The sequence below is a fragment of the Panthera leo genome, chromosome C1 (genome assembly GCF_018350215.1).
Source record: "Panthera leo isolate Ple1 chromosome C1, P.leo_Ple1_pat1.1, whole genome shotgun sequence".
Lineage (NCBI taxonomy): Eukaryota > Metazoa > Chordata > Mammalia > Carnivora > Felidae > Panthera > Panthera leo.
In genome coordinates this window covers 21,050,742-21,078,573 of record NC_056686.1, presented here as the reverse complement: position 1 = coordinate 21,078,573, position 27,832 = coordinate 21,050,742, and the positions used below count along the sequence as shown (strand labels likewise).

The following is a 27,832-nucleotide window of genomic DNA, read 5'->3' as shown; positions in this document are numbered from 1 at the left end:
GGTTGGTGGTTGCACAACACTGTGAGTGTAAAGAGGCACTGAACTGTTCATTTTGATTATATGTTATGTGTATCTCACCTCAATTAAAAAGAGTCTATTTAGGTTAGAGGTTTCTGTCTTGGGAGCCAGCCCTTTAAGAGTCACAAGGAAGGGGGCGGAGCTAGGGAGGCGGGCCTGTAAGAATCACAGGAGGCTGCGCCTGCGCGGGAGAGTCACGTGGTTGCTGGGCCGGGGAAATGGCGGCTCCAGGAGAGAGCGGGGCTTCGGCTGGCGGAGGGAGCACTGAGGAAGCATTTATGACCTTCTACAGTGAGGTGAACACCGAGTGAGGAGTAGTGGCACCGGGGCGACTCCACTCGGTCCTGCTTTCCCAGCGGGCAGAGGCAGTGGTCTTCCTGGCCTGGACCGTTGGGCGGTTCCTCCTGTCTGGCCTTCGGGCAGGCAGGGGGGCTGGGGGTGTGTGTGCGCATCTCTGCCTCGTAGCTGCTGGGGGAATCCCTTGGGCATCGAAAAAGGGGCCAGGATCCGACGTCTGCGGGTAGACGACGATTGTGGCCAACGAAGTGCCTGGGCGCGTGCAGAGGGCCCCAAGTCCGCGGAGTCCGAGGCTGGCAGGAGCTGGCAGAGTCCGGCCTTCTTGGGGGCGACTTAACTTTGCTGGGCCTCATTTTTATTCTGAACAGAAGCACTGTCTACCCTTAGTCCTCTGTAATGAGTTGTATTACTGGTTATTTCTGCCATTCGTGGGCGCCAGGCACTATGCATCATGCCAGGGAGGCATTATCTTTGTTTTACAGATGACAAACCTGAGGTTTAGGGAAGCGAAATAATTTGTTCTGGGTCTTACAGCAGATATCAGCTTGGTATCATGTTAGGATTGGGCGGTCAGTTTGGTGTGAGCCTCACTTATTGTCGCATTTCCAGCACGTACGTCATAGTAATTGCTTGGTAAATATTTGTTGAATAAATGAATGAATAAATGAAAAGCATGCCATTTGGAGTCAGGGGACCTTGGATTGGATTTTTGCAAGGCAGTTGGACTGTGTTTTAATTCTTTCAAGACGTTGATTTTGCAGATCTTAGGTTTTTACCTCTGTAAAGCCAGAGTTAATATTAAAACAAGAGTTTTTATGAACGTTAAAGGAGTTAAGGTATAAGAAAAGGTGTCATAACATATAAAGCAGAAAGAAGCGTCTTTCTAAGAGTTAAAGCTGAATGGCATGGATTTGAGGAATGGAGTTGCTCCTGTCTAGGCTGTGAGCTGCTCAGAGTTCAGCACCCTGTCACATTCATTTTTTATCTTTGGTATTTGTAACAGTGCTTGTTACATAGTAGATTCTCCACAGTATTAAATTTGAAAATGGAATTAGCATATCCTTTATAGTCTGTCCTTTTGAAATGCCTAATTCACATGAAAATGTTGATAGGCTGGTACCAAAGTTTATTGACCTCTAATGCCTACTCATCAGTCACACTGGAAATTGTTTCACTTAACCATCTCTTAGTTAGAAATAAAAATAAACTAAAAACAATTCTGGCTTCTCTGAATTGAACGAGGGAAAGTACATGAAGGAGGATCCTTCAGACATCATTCAACCAGTGTTTCTTGAGCACCTGACACGTACAAATGTACTGTTTAGGTGCTGGAGGTATGGTAGTGAACAATAGAAAAATCCTGTCTTAGAGCTTGCATCCTATAGAGAAAGATGAGCAATAAACATGTAAAATATAGTGTCAGGTGCTACGAGGAAACATAAGTCTAGGAAAGAAGATGGGGTGAGGAGTGACATGCTATTTTCAAGAAAGTGAAGAGGAAAGATACTGAGAAGGAATGGCTTTTTATGCTACCGAAATTATTTCCAAACTCCTTTTGGCCATAGGAATAAAGATGGTGTATAACATATAAACATAACATGATTCATTTCAACTAGCATTCCAATTCTGACTGTGGTACCAAGGATGTTTTTCTGGCACTACCTAGTGCCTGTTCTCCTTGGTGTTGTTTTGGGTCCGGGATTTTTCTAACTCTATTCGCGTGATAGGTAGGCAGAATTACTTGTCCCTCCCATATACTTTTTTAATGCTGTGTTTAGTGTATGGTATATTTCAGTGTAATTGTATTTTTCTTAAATGAAAAATTGTAAATTAAGTATGAACAACACTAGTACATCTTCTGTCATAAAGTGGAAGCTCTTTGAAGGTGGTGGCTGTGACTTATTTATGTTCATTTGTGATTCTTATCTTGGAGTCAGACTGTTGGAATTAAAATTCTAGTTTACAAGTTGGGTAGCCAGGAACAGATCAGTTAACCTCTCTAAGTCTCAGTTTTCCTGTCTGTAAAATGGGAATAATAGTAGTATCTACTGTATAGGATGGTTGAGAGGAATAAATATATGTAAAGTTTTTACAGTGTTAGAATTCAGTGAATGATACCTGTTGTAATTATTCTTCAAATGTTCACATGTAGACAGATTTTGCTCAACATGTCAGTAGCTTGTTAAAATGACAATTCAGAGTTTATTATTGAACTTTAGTAATGAAGTTTTTATCTCCCTTCATTTTAGGTCAAACAAATAGAGAAGAGAGATTCAGTTCTAACATCCAAAAATCAGATTGAAAGATTGACCCGTCCTGGTTCCTCCTACTTCAATTTGAACCCATTTGAGGTGAGCTGTTTGAGGTTGCTATGGCCTTGTGATGGGAGCTTTTCATAGCTGCAGGCAGACTTACATCAGAACCTTTGTCTTATAGTTGGAACTGAGATTGGCTGGTTTTATTGTGAGCAAAGCATGAGAAGGCAGCATGTTAGGAAAAATGAGATGGTCTGTGACCTGTCAAATATTCTCCATCTTTTACCAACCCTAATATACAGGGCTTTATTTTCAGATGTGAAGGGCTAGCTACCCTTGATAAACTTAGGATCTTTGATTTAGTTTGCTTGTTACAACTTTTCTTTCGTACCGCAGTAAAAAATATTGAAAACCCAGGGTGCCTGGGTGGCTCACTTGGTTAAGCATCTGACTCACTTGGTTTTGGCTCAGGTTATGATCTCATGGTTCCTGAGTTTGAGCCCCATGTTGGCCTGCTTGGTATTCTCTGTCTCCCTGTCTCTGCCCTTCCCCTGCTCTCTCTCTCTCTCTTCCAAAAATAAGTAAACTTAAAAAAATATATCAAATATCCAACAACCAAAAAATGACCACAGGGTTATAGACAAGCAAATATACTTTCTGGGTCTCCTTTGTTTTATAATTTTGAACTTTTCCTAAATATGAAAGTAAATCATATTTCTTACAAAGATTTGAAATATAATAAAAGCAAGAATAATCAAGTATAACCCCACCTAAGAGAAATAGCTCCATCTTAATTGCTTACACTTGAACTGTTTTAAAAGTTCTGTTTTGAAACAAGGAGGATAATGTACTTCATGCTATTTTATTTTTTAAAATTTTTTAATGTTTATTTTTGAGAGAGAGAGAGTGTGTGCAAGTGGTGGGGAGAGCAGAGAGAAAGGGAGACACAGAATCCAAAGCAGGCCCAAGGCTCTGAGCTGTCAGCAAAAAGCCTGACACGGGGCTCGAACTCATGAACTGGAGATCATGACCTGAGCCAAAGTCGGATGCTTAACCGACTGAGCCACCCATGCACCCCTACTTCATGCTATTTTAAATGCTGTACTGTGCAACAACGTGGACAGAACTAGATTATATTATGCTAAGTGAAATAAGTCTATCAGAGAAAGACAAATGTCATATGATTTCCCTCATATGTGGAATTTAAGAAACAAAACAGTTGAACAATGGGAAGCAAAAAAAGATAAAAACAGAGGGGCAGGCAGGCCATAAGAGACCCAAATATGGAAAACAAACTGAGGGTTGCTGGAGGGGTGGGGAGGATGGGCTAAATGGGTGATGGGTGTTAAGGAGGGCACTTGGGATGAGTACTGGGTATTATGTGTAAGTGATGAATCACTAAATTGTACTCCTGAAATCATTATTACACTATATGTTAACTAAATTAGATTGAAATAAATAAATAAAATAAATGCTATATTGTTATACAAAATATGTGTATACATTTTTTTTTTTTTAATTTTAATGTTTGTTTATTTCTTGAGAGAGACAGAGACAGAGCATCAACAGGGGTGGGGCAGAGAGAGAGGGAGACATAGAATCCGAAGCAGGCTCTGGGCTCTGAGCTGTCAGTACAGAGCCCGACGTGGGGCTCGAACCCATGGATCATGAGATCACAACCTGAGCCGGAGTCAGACACTTAACCGACTGAGCCACTCAGGTGCCCCTGTGTATACATTTTTTAAAAAGAGACTTCTACTGTTTTTTTAAAGTTTATTTTTGAGGGTGGAACGGGCAGAGAGAAGGGGACAGGATCTGAAGTGGGCTCTGTGCTGACAGCAGACAGCCCAACTCAGGGCTCAAAGTCACTAACTGAGGTCGTGACCTGAGCTGAAGTCGGATGCTTAACTGACTGAGCCACACAGGCACCCTGGTGTACACATTTTTAAAAGTCTCCACAGTTTTTATTTAAAGAATTCCTTTACTGGGATGTTTGGGTGGCTCAGTTAGTTGAGCATCTAACTCTTGATTTCAGCTCAGTTTGTAATCTCAGGATAGTGGGTCAAGCCCCGCGTCGGGCCCCGTACTGAGTGTGGAGCCTGCTTAGGATTCTGTCTCTCTCCCCCTGGTGCCCTTTCCCCTGCTCATATTCTCTGTCTCTGAAAATTAAAAAAATTATTTAATAATTCCTTTATTTTTCTTTATTATAGGATATTTAAACTAGTTTCTAGTTATTCACAATTATAAATAACTTTGACATGAATATTGTTACCTCTTATAAAAATAACACTTATTGAGCACCTGTAAACTTTTTTTTGTTCCTACTTTTTTTTTTTATTGTGGTAAAATATACATAACATCTGGGGCGCCTGGGTGGCTCAGTCGGTTGGGCGTCCGACTTCGGCTCAGGTCATGATCTCATGGTTCGTGGGTTCGAGCCCCGCATCGGGCTCTGTGCTGACAGCTCAGAGCCCGGAGCCTGTTTCAGATTCTGTGTCTCCCTCTCTCTATGCCCCTCCCCAACTCATGTTCTATCTCCCTCTGTCTCAAAAATAAATAAACATTAAAAAAAAAAAAATTAAAAAAAAAATATACATAACATCTAATTAACCATTTAACAGTTTTTAGGTGTACATTTCAGGGGCAGTAAGTACATTCAGTGTTGTGCACCCATCATCATTGTCATCTCTAGAACTTTGTCATCATTCTAAACAGAAACTCCAAACCCATTAAACAATAACTCCCCATTCCTCCTACTCCCAGTCTCTGGTGATTTCTATTCTATTTTCTGTCTATCAATTTGCCTATTCTAAGTGCCTCATATAGGTCGAATTGTATAGTATTTGTACTTTTGTGTCTGACTTATTTCATTTAGCATAATGCTTTCAAGGCTCGTCCATTGCTTCTGTTTTTTTGAAGAGTAACAAAAAATTTTTTTGAAGTTTATTGATTTGAGAGAGAGGGTGTGCGTGTGTGCAGAGTGTGTGGGGAGGGGCAGAGAGAGGGAGAGAGAGAATCCCAAGCAAGTTCCTCACTGTCAGTGCAGAGCCTGACTTGGGGCTTAATCTCATGGATGGTGAGCTCATGACGTGGACTGAAATCAAGAGTCAGATGCTTAACTGACTGAGCCACCTAGGTGCTCCTGAAGAGTAATTTTTAAAGAATTGTTTCATTTTATTTATCTTTTTTTTTAATGTTTATTTTTGAGGGGGGGGAGCGGAGAGAGGAAGGGAGGGGCAGAGAGAGAAGCAGAGGATCCAAAGTGGGCTTCGTACTGACAACAGAGACCCTGATGTAGGACTCAGACTCAGGAACCACGAGATCATGAGCTGAGCCAGATGAAGTTGGATGCTTAAGGACTAAGCCACCCAGGCACCCCAAGAACTGTTTCATTTTAAAACAATTTCAGATTTGTAGAAAGGTTACAAGTACATTATGAAGACTTTCTTGGACCGTTTGATACCAAGTTGCTAGTATGATGTTCTTTGCTCTAGAATACTTCAGTTTGTTTTTCCTACAAATGACACTTTCCTACTGAAGCACAATATAACCATCCAAATCAAGAAAGAAACATTGGTACACTGTTACCATGTAGTTCTCAGACCCCATTCAAATTTGCCAGTTGTCGCAATAATGTCCTCTACAGCAAAAGGATCCAGTCAAGAATCAACTGTTATATTTAGTTGTTGTGTCTGTTTAGTCTTTAGTCTGGAACAGTTTCTCATCCTTTCCTTGACTTTGACGACCTTACCATTTCTGAAGATTACGGGCCAGTTATTTATTAAAAAAAATTTTTTTTAAATGTTTATTCTTTTTTGAAAGACAGAGACAGAGCATAAGCAGGGGTTGGGCGGAGAAAGAGGGGGACACAGAATCTGAAGCAGGCTCCAGGCTCTGAGCTGTTGGGGCTTGAACCCACGACCTGTGAGATCATGACCTGAGCCAAAGTTGGACGCTCAATTGACTGAGCCACCCAGGCGCACCCAGGCCAGTTATATTGTAGCGTCTCTCTCAATTTGAGGTTGTTTGATATTTCTTCAGTTGGATTCAGTTTATGCAATGTTGGAATGCAGGAATATCACAGAAGTGATACTGTATTCTTCTCTTGGCAACTTATAAAGTACATGATATTTCCAGTATCCCAGGTTTATCCCATTTCTAATGATGTTAACTTGATCACTTCGAGAGGTGCCTGCTGTGTTCATAAGTTACTTTTTTTCCCTTTTGTAATTAGTAAGTATTTTATGGGGAGGCACTTTGAGACAGTGTAAATATTCTCTTATCAAAGTTTCAGTTTATTCATTTATTAGTCAGTATAGACTTAGGGTTTCCTATTTTATCCAGTGTGTTGTATTTTGATATTATTTATTTTGTTGCTCAAGTTGTCCCAAATTGGGCCAGTAGGTTATCTTTCAAGCAAGGTCCTATCTTTCGATATGTTTTCATCATTCTTTGATTACTAGACACTCTTGTACTTTTCCTGACCCAGCCTAAAATCATTTCAGTGAGGAGCTCCGATTCCTTTTAGTGAAGAATGGTATTTAGAGATAAAGATTTGGGTGCTAGGTGTACTCATTGCTGTTGGGAATGTCACTACTCCAGACCCTATTGGTAGATAGGGCTAAGAAGTGAGTGTATGTGTATGCATGCATATGTGTGTTTGCATGTGTACATACATGTATTGACATCCAATTTCAATCCAACACTACAGGGTTTATTCTAGTTTTGTGTTTTTTTTTTTTTTTTTTTTTTTTTTAACATGTTTGTAGTTCCCTTCTCTCATAGTGAGAAATCAGGCTCCCACTATTTTAAATATGTGTATATTTACTTAATTGATCGTCCTGTTTACATCTGATCTCCCAGCTGCCATTCCTCACCGTACCTGAGCTTAAAACTCCCATGCCAGGTTACCCTTCCAGGTGGGTGCATTCCTCACCCACCTCTGGCTCCTTGGGACCTCTCTTCATCCCTTTTGGACTCCAGCATCCTCCCCATCAAACAGGCACATTTCTACCCTGCTCTGGCTTTGACCCTTACGTTAGGCTACCTTCCTCTGAAAACATCCTCCCCATCTTACTTGGGCTCTAACTCCATTCCATCCCCCCCCGCCTTTGCATGGAGGCTCTCTTCACCCTGATCAGGCTCCAACTTCTGTGACTGTCATACTTCCATCCAAGTGCTGTCTACATTCTGCTTGGGTTCTGACACCTCTTGTTGGACTGCCTTCCTATGTTGGATGCCCTCCTACATGGGTGCCCACCTCACCAAGTACAAGTTTCCCATGCTAGGCCATCCCTTTGTGGAGATATTCTTGCTTGGACTCCTATACTCTGTGCCAACCCACTTCCCTTGTAGACACTTTTCTTACCTTGCCCACTCTCAAATACCCCGGTTGCATTCTATTTCCTTTTTTTTTTTAAAGAAATTTTTAAAATGTTTATTTATTTTTGAGAGACAGGGTACGCATGTGTGCAGGGTAGGGGCAGAGAAAGAGGGAGACAGAGGATCCAAAGCAGGTTCTGTGCTGACAGCAGAAAGCCTGATGTGGGGCTTGAACTCACATACTGTGAGATCATGACCTGAGCTGGAGTCAGACGCTTAACCAACTGAACCACCCAGGCGCCCCTCAACTCTGCTTTCATGTGGATGCTTTCCTTAGCCCTCTTGGGCTCTGATACCCTGCACTTGGCTACCCTCCCATGTTCACAGTCTTACCCTGCTTAGGTTTTAACACCCTATGCCTGGCTGCCTGCCCACTGAGATGCCCTTCTCAACCCACTTTGTACCTCCATGTCAGGGTACCTTTCTGTGTGGATGCTCTTCTCACCCCATTTGTGTTCCACCATGGTGTGACTGGCCACTGTTTCCTGTGTGGTCACCACCATCTTCATCCCAGATGGGCTCTGACCCTGCACTGGGCTATCTTGATGTCCTACCTGGGATAGGTGTCTACTTTGCCTGGCTCCACTTAATGTGTTTGGATTGTATTGCTCAGAAAGGGAAGGGTAAGACAGAAAACTTAAAGAGTACTTTTGAGGGGCATCTGGTTGGGTCAGTTGGAAGAGCATGTGACCCTTGGTCTTGGGGTCATGAGTTAAGGGACTTGAACTCATGACCCTAAGATCAAAAGTCGCATGCTCTTCCTATTGAGCCAGCCAGGAGCCCCTGATTGTTTTTCCCCAAGAGTATTCTTGATACAATTTGGGGGAGGGAAGGGAGAAGATAATTTGTTTGAGAAGGATAAAGAATTTGATGATATGTTCTTTGTATTTAACCATACTTTTTTTTTTTTTTTTTTTTTTTTTTTTTAATGTTTACTTATCTTTGAGAGAGGGAGACACAGAATCTGAAACAGGCTCTAGGCTCTAAGCTATCAGCACAGAGCCAGACATGGGGCTCGAACCCATGAGCCTGGAGATCATGATCTGACAGCTGAAGTCAGACGCTCAACTGACTAACCCACCCAGGTGCCCCTCTATTTAACCATACTTTTAAATTGTGCAGAGTACCATGAAAAGGGGACATGTGATCATATAACTTACCCATTTATTTGTTAAGGTAATTTGTGTTTCCTGTGGTTATCTGATTGAAAAGAAATGACAGATTGTTGGGACTACTATGAAGGCTGGAATTTTAACACCCTACTAGTTAATGTGGTTCTGGAAGTCACTGCCCTGTAGTTCCTGTCCTGACTATATAAAGTATGTTTGAGGGGCTCTGGTGGCTCAGTTGGGTAAGCGTCTGACTTTAGCTCAGGTCATGATCTTGTGGTTCATGGGTTCGAGCCCTGTGTTGGGCCGTGGAACGTGCTTGAGATTTGCTCCCTCTCTCTCTCTCTCTCTCTCAAAATAAACAAAACAAAAAAAAATGTTGGAGTATATGTACACATTATGCATATGTATATATGTGTATATACGTATGTACACACTCACAATTGACCGTTAAACAATGCAGGGATTAGTCAGTCATACAAACCCTCATGCAATTAAAAATCTGTGTATGACTTTGACTCACCCCCAAATTTAACTACTAATAAACTACTATTGACTAGAAGCCTTACTGAGACCAAACCATCAATTAACACGTTTTGCATATGTATTACATACTGTATTTTTACAGTAAAGTAAGCTAGAAAATATTAAAAAGTCATAAGAGAAAATACATTTATAGTAGTATACTATATTTATTGAAAAAAAATTCATATGTAAGTTGACCCATGCAGTTCAAACCTGTGTTCAAGAGTTGACAGTGTGCATGAATGTATGTGTGAATATATTTATCTTTACACAAAGATACGGTGAGGTTGACACTTGGGAAGATGAGAGATTGTGTTTGAATGGGCAGGACTCGATGACCATCCATAGAACTTTTGTCTTTTCTATTTTCTACAGATGTGGTGGCCACTATATAGGGTGGGTGTTACTGTCATTGTCTCCTTATGAAGTTGCTTTTTGAACCTTGAGTCAGAATTAGGTGTTCCTGGTGATATAGGAAATGAGCGACTTTTGTTTTTCACGTAGCAGCTATGGAGACATCTAAATGAATCTGAGTTTTCTACAGAGGTAAGCAGGAGAGGGAGAGAGAGAATCCCCAGCGGACTTCGCTCTCAGCGCAGAGTTGGACGCGGGGCTCAATCTAACAAACCGCCAGATTATGATTTGAGCTGAAATCAAGAGACTGAGCCACCCAGGCACCCCTGGTCTTTTTCTAGTAAGGAGAGTAATGCAGTGATAGCTGTCATGCCAGGTGTCACCTGGTCAACTGAAATGTGAGTGGTCTGCCTAGACACCATCTCACCGAGTAGCAGGTAGAAAAGGGAGGAGTAAGACTGGGAATCTGAGGGACCTTATTACGGGAATCATCATCCAGGGCGCATTTTTCTTTTCTCTTCCTGCCCTCTCTCTACCTCCCTGTTTGGCCATGTGTCTGACCTTCAGCTATTATGCAAGGATCTTACACATTCTGCAATTATTCTTCAGTTGAAGGCCCTTCTCTACTTCTTCCATAAGCGTAGAGGAACCTGTGCCCCTGCTCAGTCCTGTCCTTTTCATGTTCCTTATTTTGATTTAACTTCAAGGCCCCAGCAAGGAGCTCTACCCACTTTATTTTTTTGTGTATCTTATTAAGTACTTCGGAAGGAAAGGTGTTTATCTTAGTAGAACTCTGGAACTTGTACATAATTATCAGCTCATAGAGTTCACATATGACTTAAAACTGGATTCCTTTTTCAAGTGAAAGATTCCAAAGGAGGCTGTTACAATTTGAGTTCAGAAACTTGTATCGATGTCAGGCATTTTTGTTCATGTGTGATGGTTAATGAACTCTTTGAGGTCTAAGACTGGATTTTTCATTGCAGTATCCCCAAAGCCTGAGACACAGTAGGAGTTCAGAAAAACCTTCCAAGAATCTGAACAGATCTGTGTGCTTCCTAAGAGCCATGTTGGTAATATGGCATTTGTCACATTTGTAAGAATTGTTTCTTGTCTGTTCCTCCCCTGATGGACCTTCAATTCCGTGAAAATAGTAGTGAGCACCGTAGGAATCATAGGTGCTCCATAAGTTTGTACTGAGTGTGAAGCTGGCTTTAAAGAGGTTTGGGCCACAGGTATAGGCCCACTGTATTCATTGTATTTCATGGCCACATATGGTACCTCCATCTATTAAGGATAGAAAAGGAGTTGATTAGCTTTGAAGGCACTCAGTGAATTTTTGTTGCCACTGATCAGTACACATGTGATTAAGTTATTCTTGGAAAAACAAGGCTGGTGTGTGTGTATATATACATACCTTCATTTTTGCCAGATTTATCTGAAAGTAAGCTGTAGACATTGTGATGCTTCATGCTTAAATAATTTACCAGGCATCTCCTCAGAATAAGAATATATAGCCATATAACCACAACACCATTATCGCACCTAGGAAAAACAACATTAATTCAATAACATCATCTAATGTAGTCCACACTCAAGTGGCCCCAGTTGTCCACCAAATCTTAATTATAGCTATTTTATTTAATTTGGGAATCAGTCAAGGTTTATGAATTATATTTGGCATTAGTTCTAGGCTACAGCTTTATTGGAGGCTTTTTTTATATGTGAGGTGGGAGGTTTTCCATTCTTTCTCATTCATTTTGTACACCTTCTGGGGTTGGTTGGACTTTGGTTTGCTCCAATACGTTTCTTTTCCCCAGAACCAAGGTAAGGTAAAATTCTCTTCTGAATATTTGTGTATGTACAGTTACCTTCCTTTATCTATAAATCTTATATAGCTGCATACTTTTCTTAAGTGACTTTTTCCCAATTCCTTTCTCCCTTGGGAAGGTAGAGGGGACACAATGAATCTTGAAAATGTGTTGCTTTAAAGTTCTTCTGTTCCCTCACCCTTATTGTATGCCTGGCATTGGAGAGTGGGCGTGTTCTTGTCGTAACCTTCCAAAGTCGGCCGAATGCAGTGGTCATTCAGCTCCGTTGCCTACCACTGACTTTATTACTATAGGTGGGCTGTTGGAATGTTTTGAAAGCTCGCAATAAATCTTGACATTACTTGTTGCCAGGTTTTTTTTAAAAACACTGCAAGCATCTGACTAAGCTTGGTAGGTTACTATGCGTTTTTAATTTTTGGTATATGTTTTTCTTTTCAAGGTTTATTTTCATTTATTTTCTCTTTGCTGTCCATCTCCCCACCACCCCCCACCTGCCCCGTCCTTAGTTCTGCTAACGTTGAGCACACTTTTTTCTAACCTACATCATTTCTTACCAGTGTTTCTCAGACTTTAATATGATTCAGATTACTTGGGGATCTTGTTAAGTTTTGATTCTGATTCTGTTGCGCTTAAGTGAGGCTTTCTCTTCTGGATTTCTAACAAACTCCTGTCACCCTCTGGCCTTGAATATCAAGTAAATAAATAGTAATGCTGTGCTGAATCCATGGACTACACTGTGAAATCTTCCCCCCAAAGCACTTATTATATGGTAATTAAAAAATACGTTTTCCCTGCTTACTTATCTTTGCATTTCTGGTACATAGCAGTGTGTTCAGCAGGTAGTAGCTACTCTGTAAATGTCTGAGTGAATATATATATTTGTGGCGATGGGCTCAGGATCCATGGTGAAGACTGTCAACACCAGCTTACCTAGGCATGGAGAATGATTAAATTTATTCTTTAAAAAACAAATTGCTCTAAAAATACAGTTGATCCTTCCATTTGACTGTACCTCAGTTCTACTGAGTTGGAACCAGACTTTTCTATAGTAGGCCCATTGCTCACAGGTCTTCACAGGCAATTCTGATGTTCACTCTGGGCTGAGAACCATTGGCCCATGTGAATTACAGATATAAAGGGGAGCCCCGTGGGCCTTTCTGGATTGAAAATCAGGGATCCAGCCTCATATTCTCCTTATTGAGTATTTGTACTTTCTCCACATTTGCAAAGATAAGTAGGGGTGTGTAGGGGGGTGCTTTTTTTAATGAATGAAGGAGAAATGCAACATGGTCCAGAAACCTGTCTCTGGATATAAGATAAATTGTCCTTCTGATGGAGTAAAACATAAATGTATTTTGTATTGAGAAATACATATTGAGAAACATAAAATGGTATAACTGTTATTCTGTTACTGGTTTTCTCATTTATGTTTCTTTTTTTCCTTTTTTAAAATATTTTATTTTATTTTTTTAAAGTAATCTCTACACCCAACCTGAGGTTTGAATTTACAACTCCAAGATCAAGAGTTGCACACTCTCCCGACTGAGTCAGCCAGGTGCCCCTCATTTTCCTTCCTCCCTTCCTTCCTCCCTCCCTTCCTCCCTCCCTCCCTTCCTCCCTTCCTTCCTTCCTTCCTTGCTTCCTACCTTCCTTCCTTTTTTAAAGTTTATTTATTTCGAGAGAGACAGAGACAGTGCAAGTGGGGGAGGAGCCAAGAGAGAGGCTGAGAGAGAGAATCCCAAGCAGGCTTTACACTGTCAGCACAGAGCCCATTGGGGGCTCGAACTCATGAAACTGTGAGATCATGACCTGAGCCGAAACCAAGAGTCAGATGCTTAACCAACTGAGCCACCCAGGCACCCCATATTTCTTTTTTTATTTTTTAAGTAATCTTCACACATACCCAGTGTGGGACTCAAACTTACAACCCCAAGACCAGGAGTCATAAGCTTTACCAACTAAGCCAGACAGGTGCCCCTCATTTATGTACCTTGAGCGTTTTTTAGAACTGTGTGCCAGGTACTGTTCTAGAATATTGAGTACTGCTCTAGATGTTGATTATAACATTTATAATAATTGGGCACCTGTTAAATTCATAAATTCTTCTAATCTCTTTTACAGTTTTGACTTTGATTCTTCCAGGTTCTTCAGATAGATCCTGAAGTGACAGATGAAGAAATAAAAAAGAGGTTTCGACAGGTACAGTATTATTTCCCTGTAATAGATGGAGTCTGAACCTTCTGGAAATATAGTAGCACATGATTCTCTTAGGATTTGCTGTTACGACTATTGGACCAAAATTTAATTTTTTTTTTAAGCTTAAGATTATGTAACTTTTTTTTTTTTTTTTTTACATTTTATTTATTTTTGAGAGAGACAGAGACAGAGCACAAGTGGGGGAGAGTCAGAGAGAGAGGGAGACACAGAATCGGAAGCAGGCTCCAGGCTCTGAGCTGTCAGCACAGAGCCTGACGTGGGGCTCGAACTCACAAACCGCTGGATCATGACCTGAGCTGAAGTTGGACGTTCAACCCATTGAGCCACCCAGACGCCCCAAGATTATGTAACTCTTTAAAAACAAACCTCATAGTGACATAAAATCTTAAATAATTTATTGACCATGGCTTACCTCTTATTCACACAGCCCACCTACAGCAGTAGTTATTGGTAAGCTATGGAGCCTAATGACCACTGCATTCAGCAGGCTTTTTGAAGCTTATTACAGGAGCATACCCACTCTCAAATTTAAGCATACAGTTGGGAGTGAGGGAGAAGGAAGAATAGGATGAATTTGACCTCTGAATAGAATGAATCTTATATCCAAATAGAACCTTTCCAGGCCCTTAAGTAAGCGGGAGAAGTACAAGGTAGAATAGTGGAACTTACATGGAGTCATGCTTATTAAATTCCCTGCCTTCCTGGAGAAAACATGTTAAATGATTTGAAACAGTTTTTTTATTTTTAAGACCCCCTTCCTCAATAACTTTATCTTGTGCAAACTTAAACATCCAAGAGATACCTGGTTTCATGTAAATAGTGCTTTATTGTCCAGTCTGTTGTTTAATAACCTTGAGCTACAAAGGTTTATAGTAGTCTTTTTAAAAAACCCTTCCAATTTTGATAGCTGAGTAACCCCCAGCCTTTCTTTCTAGGAGTTGAATAAACACACTCCCTGCCATCTGTCTTTGCAAATTGGATTTTCTGTATACCTAATGTCTTTTTTGTTGGTTTGTTTTTTAAAATGTCCCCAACTTTTATATATCTCTTTGTACTTCATATTGTAATAGGGTCTGACCAGTGCAGAATATAATTCTCATCTCCTGCATTCCATACTTGTTAATATCCAATATTATGCCTGCTTCCTCAATACAGTAACTGCCCCCACATTGCTGACTCATAATCATGTTCTGATCTGCTATTAAGCCAAGATGTTTTTTATCTTTGCCTACTAAGTCATTTCCCATTATATAACATTAAAACATTTTTTTTGTTTATGTTTTATTTATTTTTGAGAGAGAGATAGAGCATGAGTTGGAGAGGGGCAGAGAGAGAGGGAGACACAGAATCCGAAGTAGGCTTCAGGCTCTGAGCTGCCAGCAGAGAGCCTGACACAGGGCTTGAACTTGCGAACTGTGAGATCATGACCTGAGCCAAAGTCAGATGCTTAACCAACAGAGGCACCCAGGCGCTCCACCCTATCTTATAACTTTCTCTTCCTGAGTTCTACTCTGCACTTATATTCAGCTTTTATCCCCTTAAAATGTCAAGTTTCCTAATGTAATGCATTAGCAGTCTTTCCCAATTTAATAAGCAAGCATTCAAATCCACAGTCAAAACTTTTTTATGTAAGCTGTATGAAGAACTCAGTGAGAGTTCTTTAGTTATTAATATGATCTAATAGTTAAGAGTATGGGCCTTAGAGCTATATGACTTGAGTTTCAATCTCAGCTGTACCTCTTATGAGCAGTTTGAAGTTGGACAAGTCCACTTCAACCTTTCTGTGCCTGTTACCTCATTTATAAAATGCCCGTAATGTGTCTACCCAGTAAGATTGTTATGAGGATTTAAATGAGGTAATCGAACAATGCACTTAGAGAAGTATGTCTTTTTCTTGGCATGCAGTATGTCCTCTTTCTGTGCTATCAATGTGTGTTAGACAGTATGCTGTTTCTTGCATTATTCCAATGAGCTAGAGGTACCTAGTATTGTATTTACAGAGGAGGAAACTGGAACAGAGATAGGTTAAGTGAATTGCTCAAGGTCTCACAGCTGGTAGGTGATTAAAGTTGGAATTAGAGCCCAGGATTCTGACTCCAGTAATGCTGGATTTAGCATTTCATTCCCACTTGCTGTCATTATCCCCCAAAAGTCCCACTGTTCCAATTAGTTGGTTTTGGTCTGTCAATGACAGTAGGTCAGTGGTTCTTAACCCTGGCTGTCTGAAAGAATCACCTATGGAGATATTTGCTTTTCACTTTAACTTTTTTATTATATGTTTCTTTTTGAGAGACAGAGAGAGACAGAGCGTGAGCAGGGGAAGGGCAGAGAGAGAAGGAGACACAGAATCTGAAGCAGGCTCCAGGCTCTGAGCTGTCAGCACAGAGCCCAATGTGGGGCTCAAATCGTGAGATGACCTGAGCTGAAGTTTAACTGACTGAGCCACCCAGGTGTGCCCCCTGTTATAAAAATTTTTAATTATATTTTAAAAAGAAAGAATAGAGCAGTGAGTTCTCATATACTCACCATCTGTAGGCAACAGTTTGCTTCATTAACTATGTTTTTGGCCGAGTTGTGAAGTAAATTATAGATATCATGGTACTTTACCCCCAATATTTCATCATGTATCCCCCCAAGAAAAAAAAAAAAAGGACATTTTCTTGCATAACTACTTGTCAGACCTAACAAAATTGACACTAATTCCTTACTGTTACCTGTTACCCAGTAGAGGTTAATCCAGTAGAGGCTTAAAAAAGTACAGATTCCAGGGGTGCCTGGGTGGCTCAGTCGGTTAAATGTCTGATTCTTGATGTGGGCTCAGGTCATAATCTTATGGTTTGTGGGATTGAGCCCCATGTTGGGCTCTGCACTGACAGTGAGCAGCCTACTTGGGATTCTCTCTCTCCCTTTCTTTCTGCCCCTCCCCTGCTCCTGTGCACACGTGTGCTCTCTATCTCTCTCAAAAAAAAGTACAGATGTCAGAGACTGATTCAGAGGGTCTGAGAGTAGCAAGTAGACCTATATTTTAAAAAGCTTTACAGGGTTGGAGCATAGCCAGAACTAAGAACTACTACTTAATGTTTGTTTGTTTGTTTGTTTTTTAAGTTTTTATTTTAGTTCTAGTTAACATACAATGTAATATTAGTTTCAGGCATACAGTATAGTGATTCAGCAATTCCGTACGTCAGCCGGTGCTCATTACAACAGGTACACTCCTCAGTCCCCATCACCTATTTAACCTATCCCCCGCCCCCCTCCTTAGAGAACCACAACTTTAAAAGTTCTTTTAGGAAAGAGATGATGTCTCATACGTGCTTTAGCCTTCTTAGTGCTTATCAGTATAAGGAACATAATAGGAACTGGGTACTTTTCAGTCTGTCTTCTTCATCCTCACAGCATCCTTGTAATGCTTGGCTTATATTCCTTCTCGACTTTGTGATTAAAATCCTAAATGTTTCCCAGCATTTTACCTTTTGGTGCTTGAGTTCTAAGGACCAGTGTTTCTGCACATTTTATGATACTTACTAATTAGTAAAAAATGTTTCTGGCTGACAGTCTTTTTTGCTATAATACCTTAGAGCTTTTGGTTGGAAGGAGGCATGATGCAGGTGAAGAGTTACTAAATGTTCCTCGTATTGACAAACCTAACTTTCCCCTTGTTGTAGTTATCCATATTGGTGCATCCTGACAAAAACCAAGATGATGCTGACAGAGCACAAAAGGCTTTTGAAGGTATTTGTAAATTTACCTGCTCCTGACTAAAACTTTTATCAGTGCTAGAGACTAACTGTTCCTTGTCCTGGATCAAGGAAGGAATGTTACAGTTTTGTCTTCTGGTGATGAAGAAGCTGTGGTTTTCAGTAGAACAGTTGTCATTGCAAAGCAGAATGTTGCTGTTTAAGAAATAGATCTTAACTTTGCCTTGTTAAAACTTTTATGTGCCAACAAAGACTGTTACTGCATAGGATCATTTTTCTTCTTTGAACAACAACAAAAATAATTGGAAGTATTTTATCACTGAATTAAATCTAGTTGTGGTGTATATAGTCTTGAGGGTATATTTAATTTTTTCCAAGGCTCTCAAGGAAAGTCATTGCTGTAGTTGTATGTTTTAAAATTAGCTTAACAACAATAAATAATTTAACAAAATAGGGAATGCTTTTAGATGGCACAAGTCCATTTACGCTGCCTGAGTATAGTTCAGACTTTCAGAGGGTGTTTGCAGAAACAGTTAATTTCAATGTTTTGCATTAGCTGTGGACAAAGCTTACAAGTTGCTACTGGATCAGGAACAAAAGAAGAGGGCCCTGGATGTAATTCAGGCAGGAAAAGAATACGTGGAACACACTGTAAGTATTTATAGTGCTGCTGTGTTTACAGGAAGTATTAGCAAGCCTTGGGCACCTTGCAGGAGGGTAAATGTTAACCTGGCAATACCTACTGGTGCAATTTGTGACCATTTATGTGGTCTCTGTAACTTTGCTGTGGTGCTCATGAATAGTGTTGTGCCTTAGAGCTCAGGGTGTGGAGTGGCTAGGAGGCTGCTCCCACCTCTTTTCCTTACCAGCTGCATGCTGTGGAGAGAGGGCTTTTCTTTCCCTCTCGTCACGTGTTGTCACGTTACCCACTTCTGAGAGTGGAAGAGTGGAGCAGCCATGGTGATCCTTGACCCTGGATTTTTATTCTTGTCTCAGTGAAGGGGTTGGAACATGGGCTTGAGGAAAGACTGGCAAGGGGATATGAGTAATTTTTTTTCTTTTTAATAGGAGGAGGTGTATATCTGTATTAATAACAGGGTTGGGAAGGATCAACTAAAATAAATTGAGTTATAGCTGGCTTTATTTTTTTGCATTACCTAAATCTCCTGAGTGGTGGGAAGGGTTAAGATGGCTTGCTTGAGGTAAGAAAGGTTTTTGTTTTTATTTTTTACTTGCTGGGGCAAGAATTGTGAGGCCATTTGTAAGAGCTGTTTCAATTGGGAGTGAATATGGGTGTGACCTTTTCTTTGAAGAGCTTTGGAATCTGAAATAGAACTGTATAACCAGTAACAGTGAGTCCAATTTAGATGAAGAAAATGGGTAAAAAAGAGACAGATGGCCATAAGTCTATCTTGCTGGTCATGTGTTGGAAGTGGTACCTGTAGGCAAAATTTTGGTAGAAATCAGGGAAGGACCTGACAAGTTCTCCTTAAATCATTGTGGTATTTACTTTTCCTCTTATTTTGCCTATAAAGGAGCCATCCTCAGGCTTTCTGGCCACAAGGTGGCAGTAGGGCCATTCTGAGCTTGGAAGACACTGGCTTTTTGCTGGAGCTGTAGTAAATGGTTATTTAATAGAGAAATGACATTCTTATGTGAATGGGTATGTTTATTTTTTTTTAGCTCTCAATGGTGGCCAGAATGATAAAAAAACAAACAAACAAACAGTTAATGTGGTATGAAAATTACTGGTTTAAGGGGGTTTCACAGTGAGAATTATCAATAATGCAATTTTTGAAATACCTGGAAACAGTTACACTTAATGCCACAAATTCTGTAGCTTCTTATAAAACTTGACAAATGTAGTTTCTTTGCTATAAACACATAACTACAAACCACAAAAGATTAATGGGTAATCTGTTCAATGTATCAAAGGTTCTGTGGATCTGGCCTAGGATCGGATGAGTTGGGGACAACTTCCTTGCTGGTCCTCTTGCATCCTTCCTGGTGGATTGGATTTTAGATGAGGTTAGAGGAAGGACCCCTGATTCCTAGTTCTCCTTTAACTGCATTGCTGTTTTGGAGGGGAGGGGAAGAGGCTCATTTTTTTTTTCCATGTAAACCTTTTATTGTATGCTATATCCATTGAAAAGTGCACATGTTATATGTGTGTAGCTTAATGGATATTCTCAACTGATGAAAAAATTTTTTTTAGGTGAAAGAGCGAAAAAAGCAATTAAAGAAGGAAGGAAAACCTACAAATGTGGAGGAGGATGATCCTGAGCTGGTGAGTGAAATATGTGAAAAACCACCTTATCTCATGTGATTGAGCTCATTGATTGGTGGGTTAAAGAGAAGGAAGCCTAAAAAATGGTGCATACATGCTAGAAACATTTGGTTTTAATTTAAAGTATTTAAATGTATGTCCATTCACCTTTCTTTAAGCTTCACTTTTTTTTTTTTTTTAAACCATAGGACTATGACTTTTTCTTTGAGTGTGTGTCTGCTGATTGGAGTTTGCAGTTGACTTCACTGTATAAAACATACATACCAAGCATTATCCGTAGTTTCTACTTTTTTTTTAAAATGTTTTATTTGTTTTTGAGAGAGAGAGAGAGAGAGAGAGAGAGAGAGCGTGCATGCACATGTGCGTGCACGAGCAGGGGAGGGGCAGAGAGGGAGACTCAGAATCTGAAGCAGGCTCCAGGCTCTGAGCTGTCAGCAGAGAGCCCGATGTGGGGCTCACACATATAGTTTCTACTTTTAATGTTTTTTGAAGTACGCTGAAAACTTAGGTATTTGTGAAACAAACCAAGAGGAAAATCCTAGCTATATATGATTTATTGTTTTTTGATTTTTGGGACTTTGGGTTTTTTGGACGGGATAAAGAAGAATAATAGCTTTATTGCTTTGCTGGGTAAGAGAGGCCGCAGCAGGCTAAGGCCTTCAAAACTGCAAGTCCACCCAGAGGATTCATTTTTCAGTCTTTTCCAGATGTCTCTCCTGTATCTAATTCAACAGCAATATTTTTAGGGACTTATTTTTATTGAATCTTTCTAAAGCATTTCACTTAGTTTAAAAAGATACCACAAGCATTTATTTGTATAACCACATTCATCAGTTTCTGTGGTAGGGGCGCCTGGGTGGTTCAGTTGGTTAAGGATTGGACTTTCGCTCAGGTCATGATCTCGTGATCCGTGAGTTCAAGCTCCGCATTGGGCTCTGTGCTGAAAGCTCAGAGTCTGGAGCCTGCTTCAGGTTCTGTGTCTCCCTCTCTCTCGGCCCATCCCCCACTCACCTCTGTCTCTCTCTCTCTTAAAATAATAAAAAAACATTAAAAACATTTTCTGTGATATTTAAATCTCATAAGTATGGTAGTAATTGCAACTGTCATAAACCACTTTGGGAGCAACCACAAGTGACTCTAAACAGCCAGTAAACGGCTTTCCACCAGCTGTGAGTGCTCATTGTGCTTCAGGTAATAATTTACAGAGAAACAGCATTGCTTCATCAATTGAGTTCATTAGTGGAGATTAGTTGAGCGAGAGATTCTACTTAGATATTTGTGTCCGATTGCCTTCCTAGCCTGAAAAATTCAAAGTCATCTTAATCTTGCTTCAATTTAGGTCAGTATGTAAGTCACCATGTACTTATCTTGTTTTTAAAGATTTATAGGGGCTTCTGGGTGGCTCAGTAGGTTAAGCATCTGACTCTTGATTTTGGCTCAGGTCATGATCTCACGGTTCGTGAGTTTGAGTCCCACACTGGGCTCTGTACTGACAGTGTAGAGCCTGCTTGGGATTCTCTCACACTCTCTCTGCCCCTACCTCATTCTCTCTCTCGCTCTCAAAATAAATAAATAAACTTAAAAAAAAAAAAAAAAGATTTATACAAGAGAAGCTGTCTTGCTACGGAAACTTGCTTACAATTCTTGCTTCAGTGGCTTCAGTGATTTTCCTGACAGTGACTGGCCCCATCTTCTGCTTGAGAACTGTTAAGTCGGTCACCTTTTGCACTAGCCATCTGTTTAGGGTGTACTCTGTCCCTGTATTTTAGTTTTTTCTCTTCATTTCCTCAGTCTTCCTTTCTCTACAGTTATCCTCTTTGGTCTTTTCTTTTTTTCTTTTTCCTTTCCTTTCCTCCTCCTTTTTTTTTTTTTTTTTAATTTATTTTTATTTTTATTAAAAAAATTTTTTTTTTTTAACGTTTATTTATTTTTGAGACAGAGAGAGACAGAGCATGAATGGGGGAGGGGCAGAGAGAGAGGGAGACACAGAATCGGAAGCAGGCTCCAGGCTCTGAGCCATCAGCCCAGAGCCCGACGTGGGGCTCGAACTCACGGACCGTGAGATCGTGACCTGGGCTGAAGTCGGACGTTTAACCGACTGAGCCACCCAGGTGCCCCCCGCCTTTTTTTTTTTTTTTTTTTTAGAGAGAGGAAACATGTGCATGCAGAGGGAGGGGGGAGAGAGAGAATCTTAAGCAGTCTCCACACACTATATGGAACTCAGCTCGGGGCTCTCTCACAACTGTGAGATCATGACCTGAGCCAAAATCCAGAGTCCAGTGCTTCACCAACTGAGCCACCCAGGTGTCCCTCTTTGGTCTTTTCTGAAGACTCTCTTAAGAATACTCCTTGGTCCTTTACGTTGTTAAGAACCCTAATTTTGGGGGCACCCGGGTAGCTCAGTTGGTTGAGCATCCAATTTCAGCTCATGTCATGATCTCATTGTTGGTGAGTTCAGGCCCCACATCGGGCTCGCTGCTGTCAGCCTGTCAGCACAAAGCCTGCTTCAGACCCTTTGTACCCCCTCTCTCTGCTCCTACCCTGCTTACGTTCTCCCTCTCAGAAAATAAATAAAACGTTAAAAAAAACAAAAGGGGTACCTGGGTGGCAAGTTGGTTAAGCGTCCAACTTCAGCTCAGTTCGTGATCTCGCATTTCGTGAGTTTGGGCCCCACATCGGGCTCTGTGCTGACAGCTCAGAGCCTAGAGCCTACTTTGGATTCTGTGTCTCCCTCTCTCTCTGCCCCTTCCCCGCTTGCGCTCTCTCTCTTGAAAATAAATAAACATTAAAAAAAATAAAGAATGCTGGCATTTTCTAAAATAAATTTTATTTAAAGGATTTTTTTTTAAAGCAAGGGTTTTTTTTTTTGTTTTCTTTTTAAGTTTTATTTATTTATTTTGAGAGAGAGAGAGCACAAGCAGGGGGGAGAGGCAGAGAGAGAAGGGGAGAGAGAGAATTCCAAGCAGGCTCTGTTCTGCCAGGACAGAGCCCAGTACAGGGCTCGACCTCACAAACTGCGACATCATGGCCTGAGCGGAAACCAAGGAGACCAAGAGTCGGATGCTTAACCAACTGAGTTACCCAGGCACCCTGAGGATGTTTTTTGTTTTTGTTTTTTTTAAATGTTTATTTTTGCGGGGGGGGGGGGGGGGACGGGCAGAGAGAGAGGGAGAGAGAGAGAATCCCAATCAGGCTCTGCACTGTCAGCACAGGGCCCAACTTGGGGCTCTTACCTCATGAGCCATGAGATTATGACCTGAGCTGAAATCAAGAGTCAGACGCTTAACCGACTGAGCCACCCAGCTGCCCCAAGAACCCTAATAACTTTTTTAAGTTGTCTTGTTTTTTTCCTGATTATATAAGAACAATACTAATGATAAAAAATTTGGAAAAAGCAAAAGAATATAAAATATTCAAAATCAGTAACTGTCCATCCAAGAAAGTTTGGACTTTTTAAAGATACTGAAATATTCATTCTGACTGACTGACTGACTCCTTCACTCATTTGATGTTTGTCCTTATCAGGGACTGGGGTTGTCAGTATTGCTTTTATTGAGCAGTGCCTGGCAGATAACAGTATTAAAAAGAAGTGACAGATTTTGGGATTCCTTTACCTCCCTTTTTCTCTGCACATTACTCTTTGCTCCAGTGTCTCTGATTTTAGGATATAGGTTCTATGAAATCTGCATGATGGGTTACTTTCTATTTTTCTTTGTATATTTAAAATACTTCATGGGGCGCCTGGGTGGCTCAGTCGGTTAAGTGTCCGACTTCAGCTCAGGTCATGATTTTGCGGTCCGTGAGTTCGAGCCCCGCATCGGGCTCTGGGCTGATGGCTCAGAGCCTGGAGCCTGCTTCCGATTCTGTGTCTCCCTCTCTCTCTGCCCCTCCCCCCGTTCATGCTCTGTCTCTCTCTGTCTCAAAAATAAATAAAACGTTAAAAAAAAAATTTTTTTTTAAATACTTCATATTTTGAAGAAAAAACATTTTAAAGATCGAGTCCTGTTTTCTGTCTCACGTTGTGTCTTTTTTTTCTGTCTGCGTATTAAGTAGAATGTAAGTTTAGCTGTGTACAACTGAGACCCAAAACGATGGTGGTTTGAACAAGACCGTGATTTGTTTTCTGTCGTGTATAATATAGTCTTTGGGAAGATGGCTCCTGGTATGGCAGCCCTGGATCATGTGTTATTCAAGGACTCATTCTCCTCTCTGTGGCTCTGCCAACAAGGCTGTTGCCCCCATCCTCACGGTCCTGGGTGTGTCATCACCTCACCCAAGTACCAAATAGAATAGAGGAAGGTGGCGAGGAGGGACAAGCGTACTCCCTGTAAGAACATTCCGGGAAATTGCTGCATCATTTCTCCTTATGTTCTGTTGGCTGGAGGCTAAGTTCCATGGCCACACCTCACTTCAAGGAAGCCTAGGAAAGATGGGTTTTTACAGTGGGTGACCAGATACCTAAAGACAAGGGGCTTTACGTGGAAGGAGAACAGATAATGGGGTGGTGGAAGACACACAGCTAATAGCGTCAGTGGCCCTGCCATAGTTAGTAGACGCCTGAGACTGGTCTGCTTGATAGCAACTCATAGTACCTGGCTGGGTGCCTAGCACAGAGTAATGATGAAATACTTGTGAAAAGAAAGAAAGTTATTTTTTCAGAGTTCTTTGGAGGAAAGGGCCCTCCAACATGGTTATGATAAACAAATCGAATTTTTTTCTTTTTCGTGCTTTTTAGCAGAGCAAGTTTCCTGTGTATCATCTGCATGGTGAAAGTGGAAAATTTTCATGGGTGGTTATGTTATTTATCTCTCAGGAGAGAGCATCATTAAGTAGTTCTCTCTGAAATCTTTCTTCCTTGCTGGTTCGCATCTGCTTTTATCTTGACGCCATCTAAAAGTGCTTGATTCACGTTGCTGGTAAAATGCTTTTATTTTCTTTTTTTCTTAATTTTCTTGTAGTTCAAACAAGCAGTATATAAACAGACCATGAAACTCTTTGCTGAGCTGGAAATTAAAAGGAAAGAGAGAGAAGCCAAAGAGATGCACGAAAGGTATACATCAGAATATTCGTTTAATCCATCTAAATACCTAGATTAACCAAAATTGGTCTTTGGGGATTTTCCTCATGAAGAGTTTATCGAATCAAGGAATGATGTAGTGTATCGTTTAAGAGACTGTCTAAAATAGTTACCTGAAACAGCCAAACTTTTGAATCTTTAGGGTAAGAAATTCTCTCTGACTGTTGGGAAATTGAATAGACCTATCCTTAGGGAGTTGTTAATCAAGAGTGCTATATGTTTTCTTCCTGATTTCTTGGGGTTAAATAGGCAGAGGCCAGAACCGTTTGTGTGACTAGTGTCTGCAGCTTTGGTGAGTATGTAGTATTTATTGAACAGTGTAATCACTTACAAAACACTTATTGTCCCAAAGTATGATTTCCCTGGCTTTTCAGAAATCTTGAGGTTAACTTATGTATCTTGTAGTGTTTATTAGTGTTTAGCAGTAACTACATTTTGGTAGTTGAGGCTGTGTGAAATGTTCTTGTTTTGGGATTGGGTTTTGTCCAGAGATCCTCTTGTGAGAACCTCTGCTATTATAATGGTCGTTCTACTGAAGTAGGGTCACCTGGGTTCTTGAGATAGCTTTGTCACAGACTGAGCCTGGAACTTTTGGACTGAGCCCATAACTTACGATTATTGTTGGCTGGGCCTTGGTAACCATATATGTCCGTCTGTGTAATAGGGATGTTTGTATCTTGCCCTGTAGCTCTTGCCCATGTTCTAATCTGCAATTAGGTTTACTTGATATACTTGGAATTGATTTACTTGATATACTTGTTTCTGTGGGGAGATGACTTAACTTTTATGGTTAAGAGAGTCTCTAGGTATCATATCAATACTCTGGTCTGGTTTTCTTCCTAGGAAGCGACAAAGGGAAGAAGAGATTGAAGCTCAAGAAAAAGCCAAACGAGAAAGGGAGTGGCAGAAAAACTTTGAGGTAAGTTTCCAAGGTGGCCAGGGATTCTCATTCCAGAGTAAGAAAACTTCCCCGTGTGGAAACTTGGTTCCTGGGGCATTGCCAGAACTGACTGGGGCAGACAGTCAGGGAAAGGGAATTTGTGGGGAAGAGCAGGAGCTTTGGAGAATGAGTCCTAGCTCAGCTGCCTGTATGCTCTGCAGCCTTGGCGGGAGCAAGGAGGATCCCTGAACGGTTAGAGATTATGGAAGGCACAGCTGCCAAGTGGGCTCAAGAAAAATGCTTTGCACGTTTAGTTTAGGGGTAATCATGGAGTAGCCCCGTTCTTAGAGGTCTGCTAGCAAAAACTGAGGTTCTTGTGACCCTGAGGTCCTGGCTTTTAAACTTGATTCCTCTTTAACACCCTAGTTACATTCTTCAGGTGCTCAGCCAGTTTCCTCAATTGAGCAACGTCTGATGTCTTTTCTTCTGTAACATTTAGCTCTTAGGCTAGGGATTGGCTAACCAGAGTTGATGACTTTGTTTCTGTCTCCCTGCATATATGCAGAGAGAGGAAATGAATAGGGCTCTTGATACGCAGGAGAGAGACCCTGGAGGCCCTCCCGGCATCACTGGCTAGGCCTTGTGCTGGCTTTGAGCCTCCGTCCAAGTTTTGCGGGGCAGAAGGAAGGTACAGTGGAAAGAGCAGCTCTGCTGCTGGCTGTCCATACGGCTTTGAGAAAGTGATCTAACCCCTGAGTCTTGGTGTGTTCAGATGTGAAATGGTGGTGGCACTTTACATACTATGGGCAGCTTTTTGTGAGGGTTAGAAATAGCACATGCTAAGTATCTAGCCCTGCGATCTCCAGCAAATGTTGTGATGAGTATTACACATTTTGTCCTCCTCTTCCTGCCTATAGCTGATCGTGCCTTCTGGGGGTGGGATGCCACTTTCCGTGGGCTCATGGAAGCGTGAAGAAAGGCTCTGCTCTGTTCTATATTTGGATTATTCCAGAGGGCTGAGCAGGGCTGGGCTGCAGGGATGGCAGAGCAGGTTCAGACCCTTTTCGTCAGCTAGTTTCCTCGTCCCAAACCTCTTTTGTGCTTAGGAAAGTCGAGATGGTCGTGTGGACAGCTGGCGGAACTTCCAAGCAAATACAAAGGGGAAGAAAGAGAAGAAAAATCGGACCTTCCTGAGACCACCGAAAGTAAAAATGGAGCAGCGTGAGTGACCACCTAGGGTCGCGGCCACAGAACCTTCCCCCGACTGTCTCCCCTCCTGCTTCGAAGGACTCATTCTCTCTTCCCATTTCCACCCCAACATAGAGTAGTAGTTGCTTTTTAGTCCATTTTGTTTTCAATACAATTTAATATCGATCAGAGTAATTCTTTTGTACATTGAAATGAGGGGCTCAGTTTAAAATGAAACCTTACCCCACCCCTACCCCTAGACCAACGAGGATTGGAAGGTGCCACCATGGGTGCCGCCTTCTCTTCCCACAGCCTGTAACTTAATGTTTTGTACTTCACTGAATTGTGATGGTTAGAAACCTCGTGTATAGTTTGTGGAAATCATCCAGTTAAACATATTGCTTAAAATGGTGTTGCCGTGACTTCAGAGACAAGCCTGGGCCACCTTAGGAATCCCCTCTGCTTCAGTTGCTTGCTTCTGGGCGTGGCATCCTTCGAAGCCCCAGATCAGACAGGGAAGGCGGTGGGCACACAGAACAGTCACTCGATGCCCTGACCTCCCAACAGTGTGTGGCATGTGCTCTCCCTTCTGACTGATCTTTCCGTGTGGCATGAGGCTCCGAGCCACCCAAACCTGTTCACTTTCCAAAGAGCTAGCCATCTTCCACCCACCACCATTCTGTCCTAGCCTGTCTGCATTCGTTAGTGGTAAT

At 41.3% G+C, this 27,832-nt stretch overlaps 1 protein-coding gene across 1 annotated transcript; it reads left to right on the top strand.

The window, feature by feature from the left end:
• Window positions 1-203: 203 nt before the first annotated feature.
• On the top strand, window positions 204-27,305 carry DNAJC8 (DnaJ heat shock protein family (Hsp40) member C8). The gene is made up of 9 exons (XM_042951542.1): window positions 204-314; window positions 2,565-2,666; window positions 13,915-13,971; window positions 17,655-17,721; window positions 18,244-18,338; window positions 19,903-19,974; window positions 24,933-25,024; window positions 25,895-25,970; window positions 27,038-27,305. Exons 1-9 carry the CDS (start codon window positions 237-239, stop codon window positions 27,158-27,160), a joined length of 762 nt encoding a protein of 253 aa, XP_042807476.1. The 5' UTR covers window positions 204-236; the 3' UTR covers window positions 27,161-27,305.
• The last annotated feature ends 527 nt before the right edge of the window (window positions 27,306-27,832 follow it).

Coding starts and splice junctions, on each gene's coding strand:
- DNAJC8 (XM_042951542.1), top strand. CDS start 237: ATGGCGGCTCCAGGAGAGAGCGGGGCTTCGGCTGGCGGAGGGAGCACT. Junction 315..2,564: donor TTATGACCTTCTACAGTGAG/GTGAACACCGAG, acceptor CCTTCATTTTAG/GTCAAACAAATAGAGAAGAG. Junction 19,975..24,932: donor AGGAGGATGATCCTGAGCTG/GTGAGTGAAATA, acceptor ATTTTCTTGTAG/TTCAAACAAGCAGTATATAA.